The 13,196-nt window shown below is 43.9% G+C and overlaps 1 protein-coding gene across 9 annotated transcripts in view; it reads left to right on the top strand.

Moving 5' to 3' along the window:
• The window catches only part of LOC147448193 (endoribonuclease Dicer homolog 4-like), a 191,411-nt gene that overhangs the window by 161,596 nt on the left and 16,619 nt on the right, over positions 1-13,196 (top strand). For all 9 annotated transcript variants that reach the window (XM_086524071.1, XM_086524069.1, XM_086524064.1 and 6 more), the window contains 2 exons: positions 7,671-8,126; positions 8,208-8,471. In XM_086524071.1, the coding sequence (XP_086380197.1) occupies positions 7,671-8,126; positions 8,208-8,471 (720 nt within the window). The remainder of the gene's footprint in view (positions 1-7,670; positions 8,127-8,207; positions 8,472-13,196) is intronic.

Consider the following 13,196-nt stretch of genomic DNA (forward strand, 5'->3'; position numbering starts at 1 on the left):
TTTCTACAGTTCTGAGTTTATTGTTTTGTTCAATTGCTTCATGCTTGAAGGTTTGTCATTGTTCTGAGTTCTCTTGTCAGCAGGTAGAAATGTTTTTACGTTGTTCAATGTATATTGTTTCTTGAAGGTTGGTACTTGTTTTGAAGTTAAGTGAATCTCTAGCGGATAATGTGTGTAGTAATGTGTCCCCAAGTACTTTGCATGATATAGATTCTAACGAGGAAAATAAAATTTTCTTCTCATTTATTGTTTTTTTACAAAGGTACGTATTTTTACGTACCTAAAAAATTTATCCATACAGCACGACGTACAGTACGTACTGTCACAACCCGTACAGTACGTATGGTACAACCTTGTCCCTTTCTTTTAGTACACTGTTCGACTGGGACGTCACATACTGGCAGCACAGAGAGAGGCTCGCCCTGCTGCAGCACCTCATTGGCAGGAGGAGGGTCTCACAGTTGAGTTCTTGGTAGCTTTTTGGGAGAGGTTGTGGGACTCCAGACTGCCGAGGCGAGTCACTTTGTTTCAGTGGCTGGTCGCACACAGAGCTACAGTAGTTGGGAGCTGGTTGGTGCATAGTGGCCTCTCATCCACATGCATAGCTTGTGACCATCTTGTGGAGAGTCAGCGTCACTGTCTTTGGGACTGTCCCTTGGCACAGCAGGTGTGGCTTCGTGTTCTTCGGCTGATGCCTGCTCTTTCCACAGCTCGGTAGTACACTTGGGGGGCAGCTGCTTGGTCCACTCTCACAAGCCCGGCACTTCAGTTTGAGCTATCATCCACCAGCAGGATGATAGTGATGCAGGGGGGGCGACCTGCACTCCAGCCTGCCACAGAGCTTACTCCACAGGAGTGGTGCAATGAGAGAGAGGTGTGTTGGGAGCTCATCAGTGGCCTGACACTCTGGTTCATTTGGCGGGCCCGTTGCTTCCGCATCTTTGAGGCTCACCCTGTACCACCAGCAAAGACTGTTCAGGAGCAGAGAGGCTTTCCTTCGACTTTGGCATCCCAGGCCTTTTTTCACCATGGTTCAGGGTGTGCTCAGATGGCACTACCGTCCTCCTGTGTGGCTCTTCCCTCCTCCCATCCTCTGATCTAGCCTCATTGTACATATGTTGTTTTTTCATTGGGAGAGTGTCCCCATCATGACTGTTGTAGTCCTCTCTTGTAGAGGAGGTTGTAGCCCTATGGGCAGTTTCATTAACTAATAGAAGGATCTTTTTCTCGGGGGGGAAAAAAAAAACAATTCTTCCAAAGTACACAAGAGGAGAGGCCATCGACGCTCTCATGCCACCTGGAAGAGCGCATCTTGTCTAAGAAAGTTCAAGGAAGGAGATAAAAGCATAACCTCCCTCTCCTTCGATGGAACTTTTGGCAATGTGGACAAAGTTTTAAGCTTTATCCAGCAATTTCATGCGACCTTTGGGGATGATCGATTTAAAATCTGACATGTTTCTCCAGAAATCAACGTGTCAATGGTGGGCAAGCCTACGCTCCAAGGGAGGAACTCTGACTTGGAAAACATGCGGAGTTGCTATTATGAAGCAATTCTTATCCATTGGGGCTTTTGACCAAGTGCTTACGGCATGGCGAAGCCTAAAGCTTGATGATGGAGAGAACATACACAAATCTGTGGAGAAGTTTTGGGATCTACATCTCAAAGCTACGGTATACAAGCACATCAACTTCTCGGAGCAAAAGCATCAATTTTGTGTTGGGCTCCCTGAAGAGTGGAGAAACTATATCAATACACAAAGACTCTGGACCATTTCCGAGGTTATCCACCACACATTGGTAGCCTCCAACATCAAATTTCAAGATTCGGTCAAGGGTTCAAAGCCAAAGAATGGGAGAGACAGGCCAGATGAGAAAGGAATAAATTCAAATCAAAATGTTCCTACCAAAATTGGGAAGCCTAAAGACAAATCTGGCTACCAAGGTAAGAATCGATTATCTCCTAAAGATATAGAGCGTTATCCTAATGATAATAGGTATTTTAAATGCGGTGAACAAGGTCATCCTTATCTCGCAGATGTCCTCAAAAGCATGCAAGGAAGGAATCCCCAAGAACTGCAATGGTATCTGTTCAAGAAGAAGGCGGTCTTCCACCTGGAAGTCCCTTATGTTATGCATGGGAAAAAGTGAGAGAACATGATGCGCTCATCGTCTTTGATTTTGGTTCCATACACAATTATATATCTGTGGGATTAGCATTAAAGCTAGGGATACATGCTCGTGAGATGGGACAAACACATGCTGTTGAAGGACCCTTTGAAGGCCAAGAGACTCCAGTCACACCTTTGATTGGAAAGTTAAGGCTCCATGTTCAAGGGTATGTGGACAAAAAGGATTTTTCATCTCTCCACTCAAGAATGAGAACGTGTGGCTTGGAGCACCATGGTTCAATCGTATGGTTGCTTCCATCAAATTTCCAGAGAGATTGGCAGCATTTCAACACAAGGGTAGAGAAATCACTCTGCGAGTCAATGAGAAGAGGCACACCATTCCCATTGTATCTCATGATTCCTTTGACAAATCAATAAAGAGTTTAATTTCTACTTACATGATATTTGTCAAGGATGTACCTAAAAATAATGGTGTCTCTTCTAATCGTTCATTAATAGTAGAAAGTGATTTCCATTCATTTCGAAATGAACATGCTTATCTTTTATCGATGACATCCCAGGAGAGTTATCTCCTAGAAAGGGGATATAATCATAGGATTGAGCTCATACCAGGAAGTTAGGAGGAGAGCTTACATGATATTTGTCAAGGATGTACCTAAAAATAATGGTGTCTCCTCTAGTCGTTCATTAAAAGTAGAAAGTGATTTCCATTCATTTCTAAATGAACATGCTTATCTTTTATCGATGACATCTCAAGAGAGTTACCTCCTAGAAAGGAGGATGATGATCATAGGATTGAGCTCATACGAGAAAGCTCTCCTCCTAACAAGCTTCCTTATCGAGTCTCACTAGCTCAAAAAGAGGAGACTATGTCACAAGTTAATGAACTTGTGAAAAAAGGATTAAGACCTAGCTCTTCACCATTTTGTTCTCCTGTCTTATTAGTGCACAAAAGGATGGTACATACAATGTGTGTAGACTATCATGCATATGAAGAATAGATTTCCAGTCCCAAGGATTGAGGATTTGTTTGATAAGCTACAAGGATTTACCTACTTTAGTAGAATAGACTTTAAAAGTGGCTATCATCAAATATAAATTGAACTAGAAGATATTCACAAGACAGCCTTCAGGTTCACATTTGGCTTGTACGAATATCTTGTCATGCCTTTTGGGCTGACAAATACTCCTACAGCATTCAATCGAATGATGGAAAGAATTTTTCATGTACATAAGGCTTACATTGGAGTTTTCTTTGATGATATCATAGTCTACCCTAAGTCCTTAGCAAAACACAAAGAGCATCTCAAAGCAATGTTTCAAACATTGCGAGAGAATAAGTTATTCATTAATCGCAAAAAGAGTAAATTCTTCTTACAATATTTAGGTCATAATATCCCAAAGGATGGTATCCGTATGGATCCACAAAAGCTTGAGGTGATTGAAATATGCTCATACTATAGAGTGTTCATTGCAAAATCTCCGGCCATAGCAGGACCATTATACAATTTGACCAAGAAGAACGTCAAGTATGTATGGATTAAAAAGGAGAGAAAAGCCTTCACTAAGCTTAAAGAGAGACTCACGTCTCAACCTGTCTTAGTGCTAGCAGACCTCTCAAATTTGAGGTTCATTGTGATGCAAGTGGTGATTGCCTTGGACAAGTACTAGTTCAAGAAGGGCATGCCATAGCATAAGAGAGTCGCCGATTGCACTCTGATGAGATGATTCTTGGCAATTATAAAAAAGAGCTTCTAGATGTCTTACATGCCTTGGATACGCGGAAGCATTACCTACTTGGGACGCCCTTCATCATTCAAACGGATCACCACAATCTCAAGTACTCCATGGCACAAACCAAGCTTTCCGACAAACAAATGAGGTGGAAAATTTTCCTTTCGCAATTTCATTTTCACATTGCTCACATTCGTGGCAAACACAATCAAGTAGTTGATGCATTGTCATGTAGACCTCGATGCAATGTTGTGTCAATAGCCTCTCACAATGATCTAACCTCTATGGTAGATGAGTATGCTATTGAACCAGATTTTTGAGATGTTATGTCTTCCATAGCCCTAAAGAGGACGCAAGAACCATATGTGGTTCAAGATAGGTATCTTCTCTATGGCTCTCGGTTATGTGTTACTAGAAGTTTAAGAGATAAGGTCATGTATGAATCGCATGCTCCACCATATGCTGTGCATAGAGAGATTCAGGCAACAATGAATGCAATTGAGACATATTTCGGCAAGTAATGCATTGCGTTATATATTCTTGTATGTCCTTTCTCATTGTAAGCCAAAAGATCAAATATGTTTGTCGGAAGAAACCTAGTTTGCTTCCAACCACTTCCAATTCCTGATTCTCCAGGGAGAGTATTGCTATGGATTTTATCTTTGGCTTACCAAAGTCTATCCATGGGAATATAGGGATATGGACAATAGTAGACAATTTTAGCAAGCAAGCTCATTTTATACATGTCAAAAAGACTATTAAGGTTCCACATACGGGACAACTATTTATCTCTCAAATATTTGAGTATCATTGTTTTCCAACAAGTATTGTTTCCGATAGAGATCCCGGAATGACCTATAATTTTTGGAAGGGACTGTTTGAGAATCTTGGAACAAAGCTCAGTTTCTCGTCAGCCTGACATTCTGAAACGGATGGGCAAAGTAGAATTGTGAACTCCATTGTGCTTGAGTAGACCAACGCAACCAATGGGAGAAGTATCTACCTTTAGTAGAATATGCATACAACAATACTGTGCATTCTTCTATAGGTAAAGCATCTTCTGCGGTAATCAAAAGAAGATCAAAAGTTCCCCCCATTTTGAAAATGCGTGGGAAGATTTTCGTTGCTGATGATATAGTCGTGATTTACGCAATGCTTTCGCTAAGATCAAAGAAGCTGTCTCTATTGCACAATAAAAACACAAGGCTAGTGCTGGTAAGCAATACTGTACCCAAAATGACACAACAGCAGACTCCAAACCCAAATGGAATCTCAACTATACTCAAAGAATCGATACAAACTCTGGCTGGGAGCACTCTGGACTCCCATCACTTAAAGATCTTCCAATACCAACCAACTGAGCATATATACTAAACATTAAGGGCAACCAACAGCTGACCCAAATGTGGTCATGCTGTCCTCTCGACCACCACTTCCTCTGTCTACCATGTGTCATGGTCATCTACTATCACTGCCCATGCGAGAGTCCATGGAAAGTGAACCCAATGCCAACTGTAAATATTGTCGATGTTGTGTGACCCTGTAGCCTACCACAGGTTGCCCGCCACAAGACCACTCACAGTCCTAGAGAGTGGTGGTGTAGCTAACTACTAGAGCTCTGCAAGTAAAGGTGGTTGTATGTACACTGGGAAGCAATGAAATACTGTCAAAACTATTGATGCTCCGAAGACAGCGAGGACCAGAAGAAAGGCAGCTATGGGGATGGAGGCCACGCATATGGAGCAGGATAAGGGCCAAAGCTTGGATGAGGTTACATCTGATAAGGCATTCCTGCCCGTGAACAGATGGAGGGTGAGAGACAGTGGGCACGAGTATCTGATAGCCTGAGAAACTGCCGAAAGGAGAAGCATAAACGGACAAGGATGGATGTGTGAAAGAAGTAAAAGATGACCGCACAAACTGGAGAAGATGCGGAAGCCAGATGAGGAGATGTTGTTTTCATAGGCCTCACTGCACCATGACAAACAATAGTAGCATCAAGTACGTCTGTCTGGGTAATGACATAGTAGCAACTCTAGTAGCGACACTGGCTTTAAAAAAACGTTAAGTCAATGTTTTTTTTTTTTTGCGTTGGGCTTTTGTAGGCTTAAAAACTCCATGTAGGTAGGGAGACATCTGGACGAGCAAGGGCGAGGGGGACTGGTGGACGAGAGTGGACAAGCAAGAGCAAGGGCTGGAGGCCAGGGAGGTCGAAGGTGGCCGAGGGATGCAGGGCAAGGCTAGAGGAGGCGAGAGAGGGCAAGGGGGCTGGTGGCCAAGAGTGGACAAGCAAGGGCCAGGGGCTGGAGGCCAAGGAGGTCAAAGGTGGGTGAGGGATGCAAGGCAAGGCTAGGAGAGACGAGAGAGGGCGAGGGGGGGCTAGGCTATTAGGGACGAGACTAGACGAGGGAGGTCGAGGGTGGGCTAGATGAGGGAGAGCGAGGAGAGGCTAGACGAGCGAGGGCGAGGGGGGGCTAGGATATTAGGGACGAGACTAGAGGAGGGAGGTTGAGGGTGGGCTAGACAAGGGAGGGCCCAGCCACATCTTCTAGGACACTTTCGGTGAAGGGGGTCAGGAGAGCTCGAAAGTTGACACAAATGCGGATTTTGTTGGATTGCTTCTTTGGTGCTATCACCATGGGTGACAATCACTCGGAATGCTCCACCGGCACAATGATACTTTCTTGCATCTTTTCTAACTCAAGTTTGACAATTACTGCATACTTCTGATTGAGCTTGTAGGCTCGACCGTTAACTTGTTTAGCCCCATTGACCAGAGGTATAGTGTGGACTCCTACTCCCCCGACTGCATACTTCTGATTGAGCTTGTAGGCTCGACCGTTAACTTGTTTAGCCCCATTGACCAGAGGTATAGTGTGGACTCCTACTCCGGGGGTGTCCCTTCCGAATCTTGGCAAGTCCATGCAAAAACATCCTTGAAAGAGTGCATAATTGAAAGAGTGCATAAAAGAAGTTACTTGGTCTAGCAGCATAGGGTTGTCCCACAGCCATGCAAACAAAGGAAATGGCCTGGGGTTGTCAAAGTTGCCCAGGTTGACTTCCTTCGTTGGGTCAGGAGAGGGGACTGCTGATGTTGTCTTTGTAGGTGAAGAGGAAGCTGCTTCTTTGAGCATAGATACATTATGAGCTGGTGTTTGATTAATATTGAAGTCGGCATATAGGCTTCTTGTAACTAGCGTGGGGGAAGCTCTTTGAAGGGTAAGTCAACAGACACAGAGGTTAGTTTTGCTTTGAGCAGAGTGTTAAGACACAGAGGAGGTTCGGGTCTGGTCGAACTCATATAGAGGAGATATCTTTCCTCATCTATGGTCCTTTATAGGCTCAAAATAACTGAGGGTACCTAGAGTGGGTAGGTAGGTAGACCTACCCTACATCCTCATCATCATCATCAATTCTTTCTTCGAAGTCCCTTTTTCTGGCCAATTTGGACTACTGCAAGGACATATTTACAGCATGCTTAGCAGAAACTACTATCACATGAACTGTCAAAGAGAAAAGTTCTAATATAAAGTGTCAATGATTGTAACAGAAAGATCTGATGCCTGTTTCTATTTTTTGCCTAGACAAGTCTTTGTTTTCAGGACAAGGCTTTTGGCTGAATTTTCAGCTACTTAAGTGGTCCTATTCATTCAGGATGAAATTTAAGAACTGCTTTTAGGCCTGCAAAACTCCTGTTCGTAATGAAAAGCGACCTTACGGACTTCTGCCATGACTTTCATTGGCAATCAGCATGCGGATAACTGTTGAAACTGATGAAATTGTTGCTTTATGTGATATGCCTGGCAGGATTATATTCGGGATTTTTTCTTCGATCCTAGACAATGGGTAGCACCTTGTTATCCAAGCAAATATTTATGTAACAAAAGCAACGTCATGGATTTGCATGGAAAATCAAGCAAAGACATTACAGGGAAACCCTTTGTGGTGTGCACCAAGCGTCACAGATGGATGCAGCGGAAAACTGTTGCAGATGCTATCGAAGCATTGATTGGTGCTTATCTAGAGGATGGTAGTGAGCATGCTGCTTTGGCTTTCATGAAATTCATTGGAATGGAGGTAGCTGTCAACCCCTTGCAAATATTTAGGGTACAGTCTTTAAGTAAAATCAACCTATCCTTGATCAAGAAAATCGATATTGAAGCAATTGAAAGCCTTCTATCCTACAATTTTAGACACAAAGGAATTCTTATTGAAGCTTTTACACATGCTTCCTGTTCGAATCATATTGGAAAATGCTATCAGGTGATGCTGAAGCTTCTTGTTGTGTGTTTGCAAAGCATTGGAAGTCTTAATCTAATTAGTTAAAACTTATTTTTGATGTAGCGCTTGGAGTTTCTTGGTGATTCTGTGCTGGATTTTCTCATCACTCAACACCTGTACAGAGAATTTGAAGACTCAAAACCTGGAGAACTAACCGACTTAAGGGCCGCAATCGTTAGTAATGAAAGCTTTGCAAGAATTGTGATTGAGAGGAAACTTTATTCTCATCTTATACACAATTCTGTAGCGCTTTCTAAATGCATAAACGAGTTCATTACTTCACAGTATGGAATAACTGGAGACTGGGAAGGGGATAAATGCCCTAAGGTAAGTCAGCGTTGGACCTTGTAACTTATTGAAGTGAGTATCATCTGTGCTTGAAGGTACCTTAATGTGTCTTTTTGGTGCTTCGAGGGTCAAGAGTTATTCAGATCACCTGCATAGTAGCAGTTGGAATTGGCAGTTAATTTTCAGTTCTGCAAAGCAGTAATATGATGCCAGCTATTGCCTCACTGGAATTTGTTAGGATTAGATTGGGTCTCAAGAGCTTTCTGTGTCAGTTTTGCAGGTAGGTTTTCACTATCAACTTGGTGATTATTGATCTTTTTGTTTTATGTTAGTGTCTCTCATATTGTATCAAGAGGCTACCAAGGTTCAACTGTCTTTTGCTTGAGGCTCCCTCTAAAGTAAAAAAGATACTCCTTCCTTGGAGTATTGGCATGTGATGGAACTGAAAGGGTGTAGAGGCGTCTTGACTTTTGGTATTCAGATGTCTGTGAGGCATAGGTCCTCGGGTTGTTTATTCATTCAAGGCTTTAAGCCATACCACTCTTGTGGCATTGCTGATGTGTTTCTTTGTGAGCTTTTTTCCCTACGTGTTTAATCTAATGGAAGTTATTTTTTATCGAAAGAAAAGAGAGTCAACAGCCATACTGATGGATCTCACGTGTGGGAGATGTTACAAGAGGGTAATGGACACCATTGATTGTTAAGGCTAGGTCACAGATGCCTCTACACAAGAAACCCCATGGTGTGAGTGGTTGTGGTTTAGAAAGAAGTGCGGTATGCCCAAAGGGTGTCGTGTAGCTTGAGCCCATGAAGCGGGATGGAGATGACATGCTTTCCGAAGGAGGGCAATAAGAACATTGTTCGTGCTCTCGGCTTGCCCATTGCCTCTAGGGAAATAGGCGCAAGATTTGCACCGAAAAATCTTATAGTTGGCTAGCAAAGTCGAAATCAACTCATTGACAAAGTGACTGCCCCCGATCACTGGTGAGTGTAAGGGGGCACCCAAACCTACACAATATATTTTCATACAGAAACTTTGCTACAGTATTGCCAGTGCAATCAGTTGTTACCAGTACCTCTGCCCACTTGGTTGCATAATCTGTAGCCACAAGGAGATACTTCCGATTACCTGGTTGAGACGGGGAAAAAATTGGACCTACAAAATCTAAACCCCATCTCTCAAAGGGTAACCATGCCATGGAGATCTGCAGAGGATGGTTGAACTGCTTACTTGGTTTCGGTCCACAACGCTGACAAACATCACAAACTTTGATATGAGCTATTGCATCCCTAAATACATAAAGCCACCAGAGACCACTCTGTAGAATTTTTTTGGGTGGTGATGTGACCAGGGTAATGGCCACCAGTGGGACCATTATGAGCATCCTCAAGAATATGCTCAACTTCATGGGGGGAGACACACCGCCTCAGAACACCATCCGGTCCCGACTTGTAGAGCTGGCCTCCAATCAGAGTAAATGGTCGAGACTTTAACAACAATCTTCTCTTCTACAAGGGAGATGCATTCTCTGGGTACAGGCTAGTGGATAGCAAATGCAAGACATCGCCGTACCATTCCGGAATTGTATCCACCTTAAAGAGACTACTATCTAGAAAGTCATCAGCAATCCCTGTAGCTTCCTCATCTGTGTGAACGCGAGAGAGATGGTCAGCCATAACGTGAAGTGTATAGACTTTCTACTCTAGACGACGACGCTGGACCATATATGAAGAAGATGATAACGATGACCCAACAGCTACTACTCATATGTCCAACCATAAAGAGCCACCAATGGCTCATAAATGTCAGCCATCTAAGTCTATCTCCAAACTGCGTGGTGGTGGTGACCTGGCCACGATGTCCACTAGAACATTGTTCGTATCCTTGCCACGTGTCACTGCCCAGCCCAGAGAGTCTGTCCAGTGTGAACCAGACCAGACCAACTGTACTAACTGTGTGTCCTGTGAAAGTGACACTGTAGCCTGCTTACAGGTTGCCCGCCACAAGACCGCTCACCGTCTCGGTGAGAGGAATACTGAAAAACTGTGAAAGAAAACCACTAGGTACTGCATCTGTACAATGGTGAGCTCCCGATTCTGTCATCCAAGAGATAGAGTTTTGGCCACTGTTGCACCTGAAGTATCAGACTCTGGAGGTGGAGCCATCAGATTGATGGGAAAATTTGGACTCTATTGAGTGCTCTCCACAAACCGACTCTCAGCGAAAGGAGCAGCCACTTGCTGCTCGGCGGATGGAAGTACTAGCCTGAAGTGTACTGAGGCCGCCGACTCGCACACCCATGTCGATGTGCGCCCGCGGAGCCGTCCCTGAGGATGACATATGTGGTAAGGAGCCAAAGGTGCTAGGCTACTGAAATCCCTGAGGGAAGTAGTCAAACTGCTGCTATGATGGAGCACCTCCCCAAATCTGTCGATGAGTGTGCTCTCCATATCCCATGGGCGTCTGTATTGATCTCGCGGGACGAGCCCACCCATATCCCATGGTAGCCTGAGGTTGCTGCTAAAACCCCATGTCCCCCTGGACTAGCATGTTGAGAAATCCTTGCATTTGAGCTTTGAGGTCATCAATTATCTGGGACTTTACATGCAAAGCCTGACGCGGGGCGAAAATGGTAGCATCTGTGCTGGTCCAAGCAAGGACATTGGATGATTTGATCGCTACCGACTACACTACGTGTACAACAGCTCAGCTTGCTTCTGATAAAGGCCACAAGCATGTGGCTTTGTTTTTGGTAAGTAACTATGTCTTGTGTTTTGAAGGCTCATCTCTATACTTGCTTATTTTGTTATTCTCCCACTGCTTTTGCCTATGCAGTCCAATGCAAGGAGGGTTTTGCAGAACCGAAGCAATAACAAGAGTGGGTTAGGAAGGTTAACAAAGTCGGGTCTTGTTCCAATCTTGTGGGTCTTAATTGTTGGATTTCTTATGGCTTATATCAATTGTGTCATCATAAGTAAGTATTCTAAATCTTTTTCCTGTACTATTGGACTTTTGTTAACTTTCTATAAACAGTTTTTTTTTGGCATCTTTTCTCTCTCTCTCTCTCTCTCTCTCTCTCTCTCTCTCTCTCTCTCTCTCTCTCTCTCTCTCTCTCTCTCTCTCTCTCTCTCTCTCTCAGACATGCACGACGCCCGGTCAGACTACTGACCATGGAGGAGATTGATGAGATCCGCCAACGACCGATGCTGGATCTCCTGTGATCTAGCTATCCCGGCTAGCTGTTTAGTTGCGTAGTTCACACCTAGCAGTTCAAGATTCCATAGTATTTCATTTTGTCATTTTGTCATTTTATCATCTTGTTACTCTAACTTTGTATCAGATCCACCACATTGTAACTTTCTGGTCTCATAGGTCACTTTGGCCTTTTGAAGACGTTAATATAACATTTCATTTCTCTCTCTCTCTCTCTCTCTCTCTCTCTCTCTCTCTCTCTCTCCACGTAGCACCGGCGGAGATTGCGGCAGAGGATCCACAGGATTCTAGCACGACACCCAGAGTGTCGATCAGGATAGGCTTCATACTACTGTTATATTGTATCATGGTGACATTTATCCCCACTTTGTACCTTTATGGCATGATACCATTGATCAGCCTACCAGCCACCCATAGGAGTCGGTAGCACTCCTATCAGTTTCCTTGTTTGTAGTTTTCTTTGTTTGTACCCAGACTTGGTACTAGACTCATCATTGTAATCAGTTGGTCTCATAGGTCATTTTGGCCTTTTGTAGATGTTAATATATCATTTCATTTCATTTCTCTCTCTCTCATCATTCGAGCGGAATTAGTTGCCCCCCCTATGGAGATTGAGGCGCTTACCAGATCAGTCTCCTTTGTACACAGTCTGTGGGATACTACCAGAGAGAGATATGCCAGGATGGCTCTAGAGTCCTCCAGACAATTAGCTCTTAATGGGGATACATCATGCTGGTATGCACAGATGTCATCATGGTTTCAGACACATGGTTTCACTATGGACAGGTTGCCTCCTTTTCAATACTCTCTACAGGCACCCTTGAGGTCTCTGACACGGGTAGAGATTAATAGACTCATTGGTCAAGATCTGATCCAGTTGGACACGAGGAGGACATGGATAGAGCCGATACAGGAGTTGGGCACAAAGATGGCTTTCTATAGAGAGCATCTTCTCCACCTCACGGGGGATGGGTTTGTGATTCGACCTAGCTATATGGATACGCATCTTTCTCATGGTTTGCGTTGTCATTGGCCAGATACGCACGTCCTCACATCAGCTCGAGATTGAGACTGGTAGATTCAGAGGGACACCAGCAGATAGCAGGATATGCCGCTTATGCCATCTAGAGCCAGAGACAGAGGTACATTACATATGTCATTGCACAGTGTACTATGAGATACGAGGATGTTTTCATTGTCTATTCAGAGAAGGTTTTGGGCCTCTATCTAGGGTCATGAGTTATGAAGATCAGAGATGTCTGGGGCTATATCTACTTGAGTTACACAAGCTAGAGAAACTTTACTTAGGAGAGCTAATGAGAGACAACCCCAGAGACAGATCACAGATTTCTTTACACTAGATATTGTACACCCAGAAGAACAGACAGAGGAGCAGCCAACAGTGGAGAGGTCTACCCGCACTACTGGCATTCTCATAGACCGAGCATTGGAGCTAGGGAGATCTAGACGACCCCGATGGAGAAGAGGAGCTACACAGTTTTGAAGGAGGCTACAGCAAAGGATTCGAGCCATACTTTTTCATCGTCCAG

The sequence above is a fragment of the Adiantum capillus-veneris genome, chromosome 11 (assembly GCF_014529385.1).
Source record: "Adiantum capillus-veneris isolate H3 chromosome 11, ASM1452938v2, whole genome shotgun sequence".
Lineage (NCBI taxonomy): Eukaryota > Viridiplantae > Streptophyta > Polypodiopsida > Polypodiales > Pteridaceae > Adiantum > Adiantum capillus-veneris.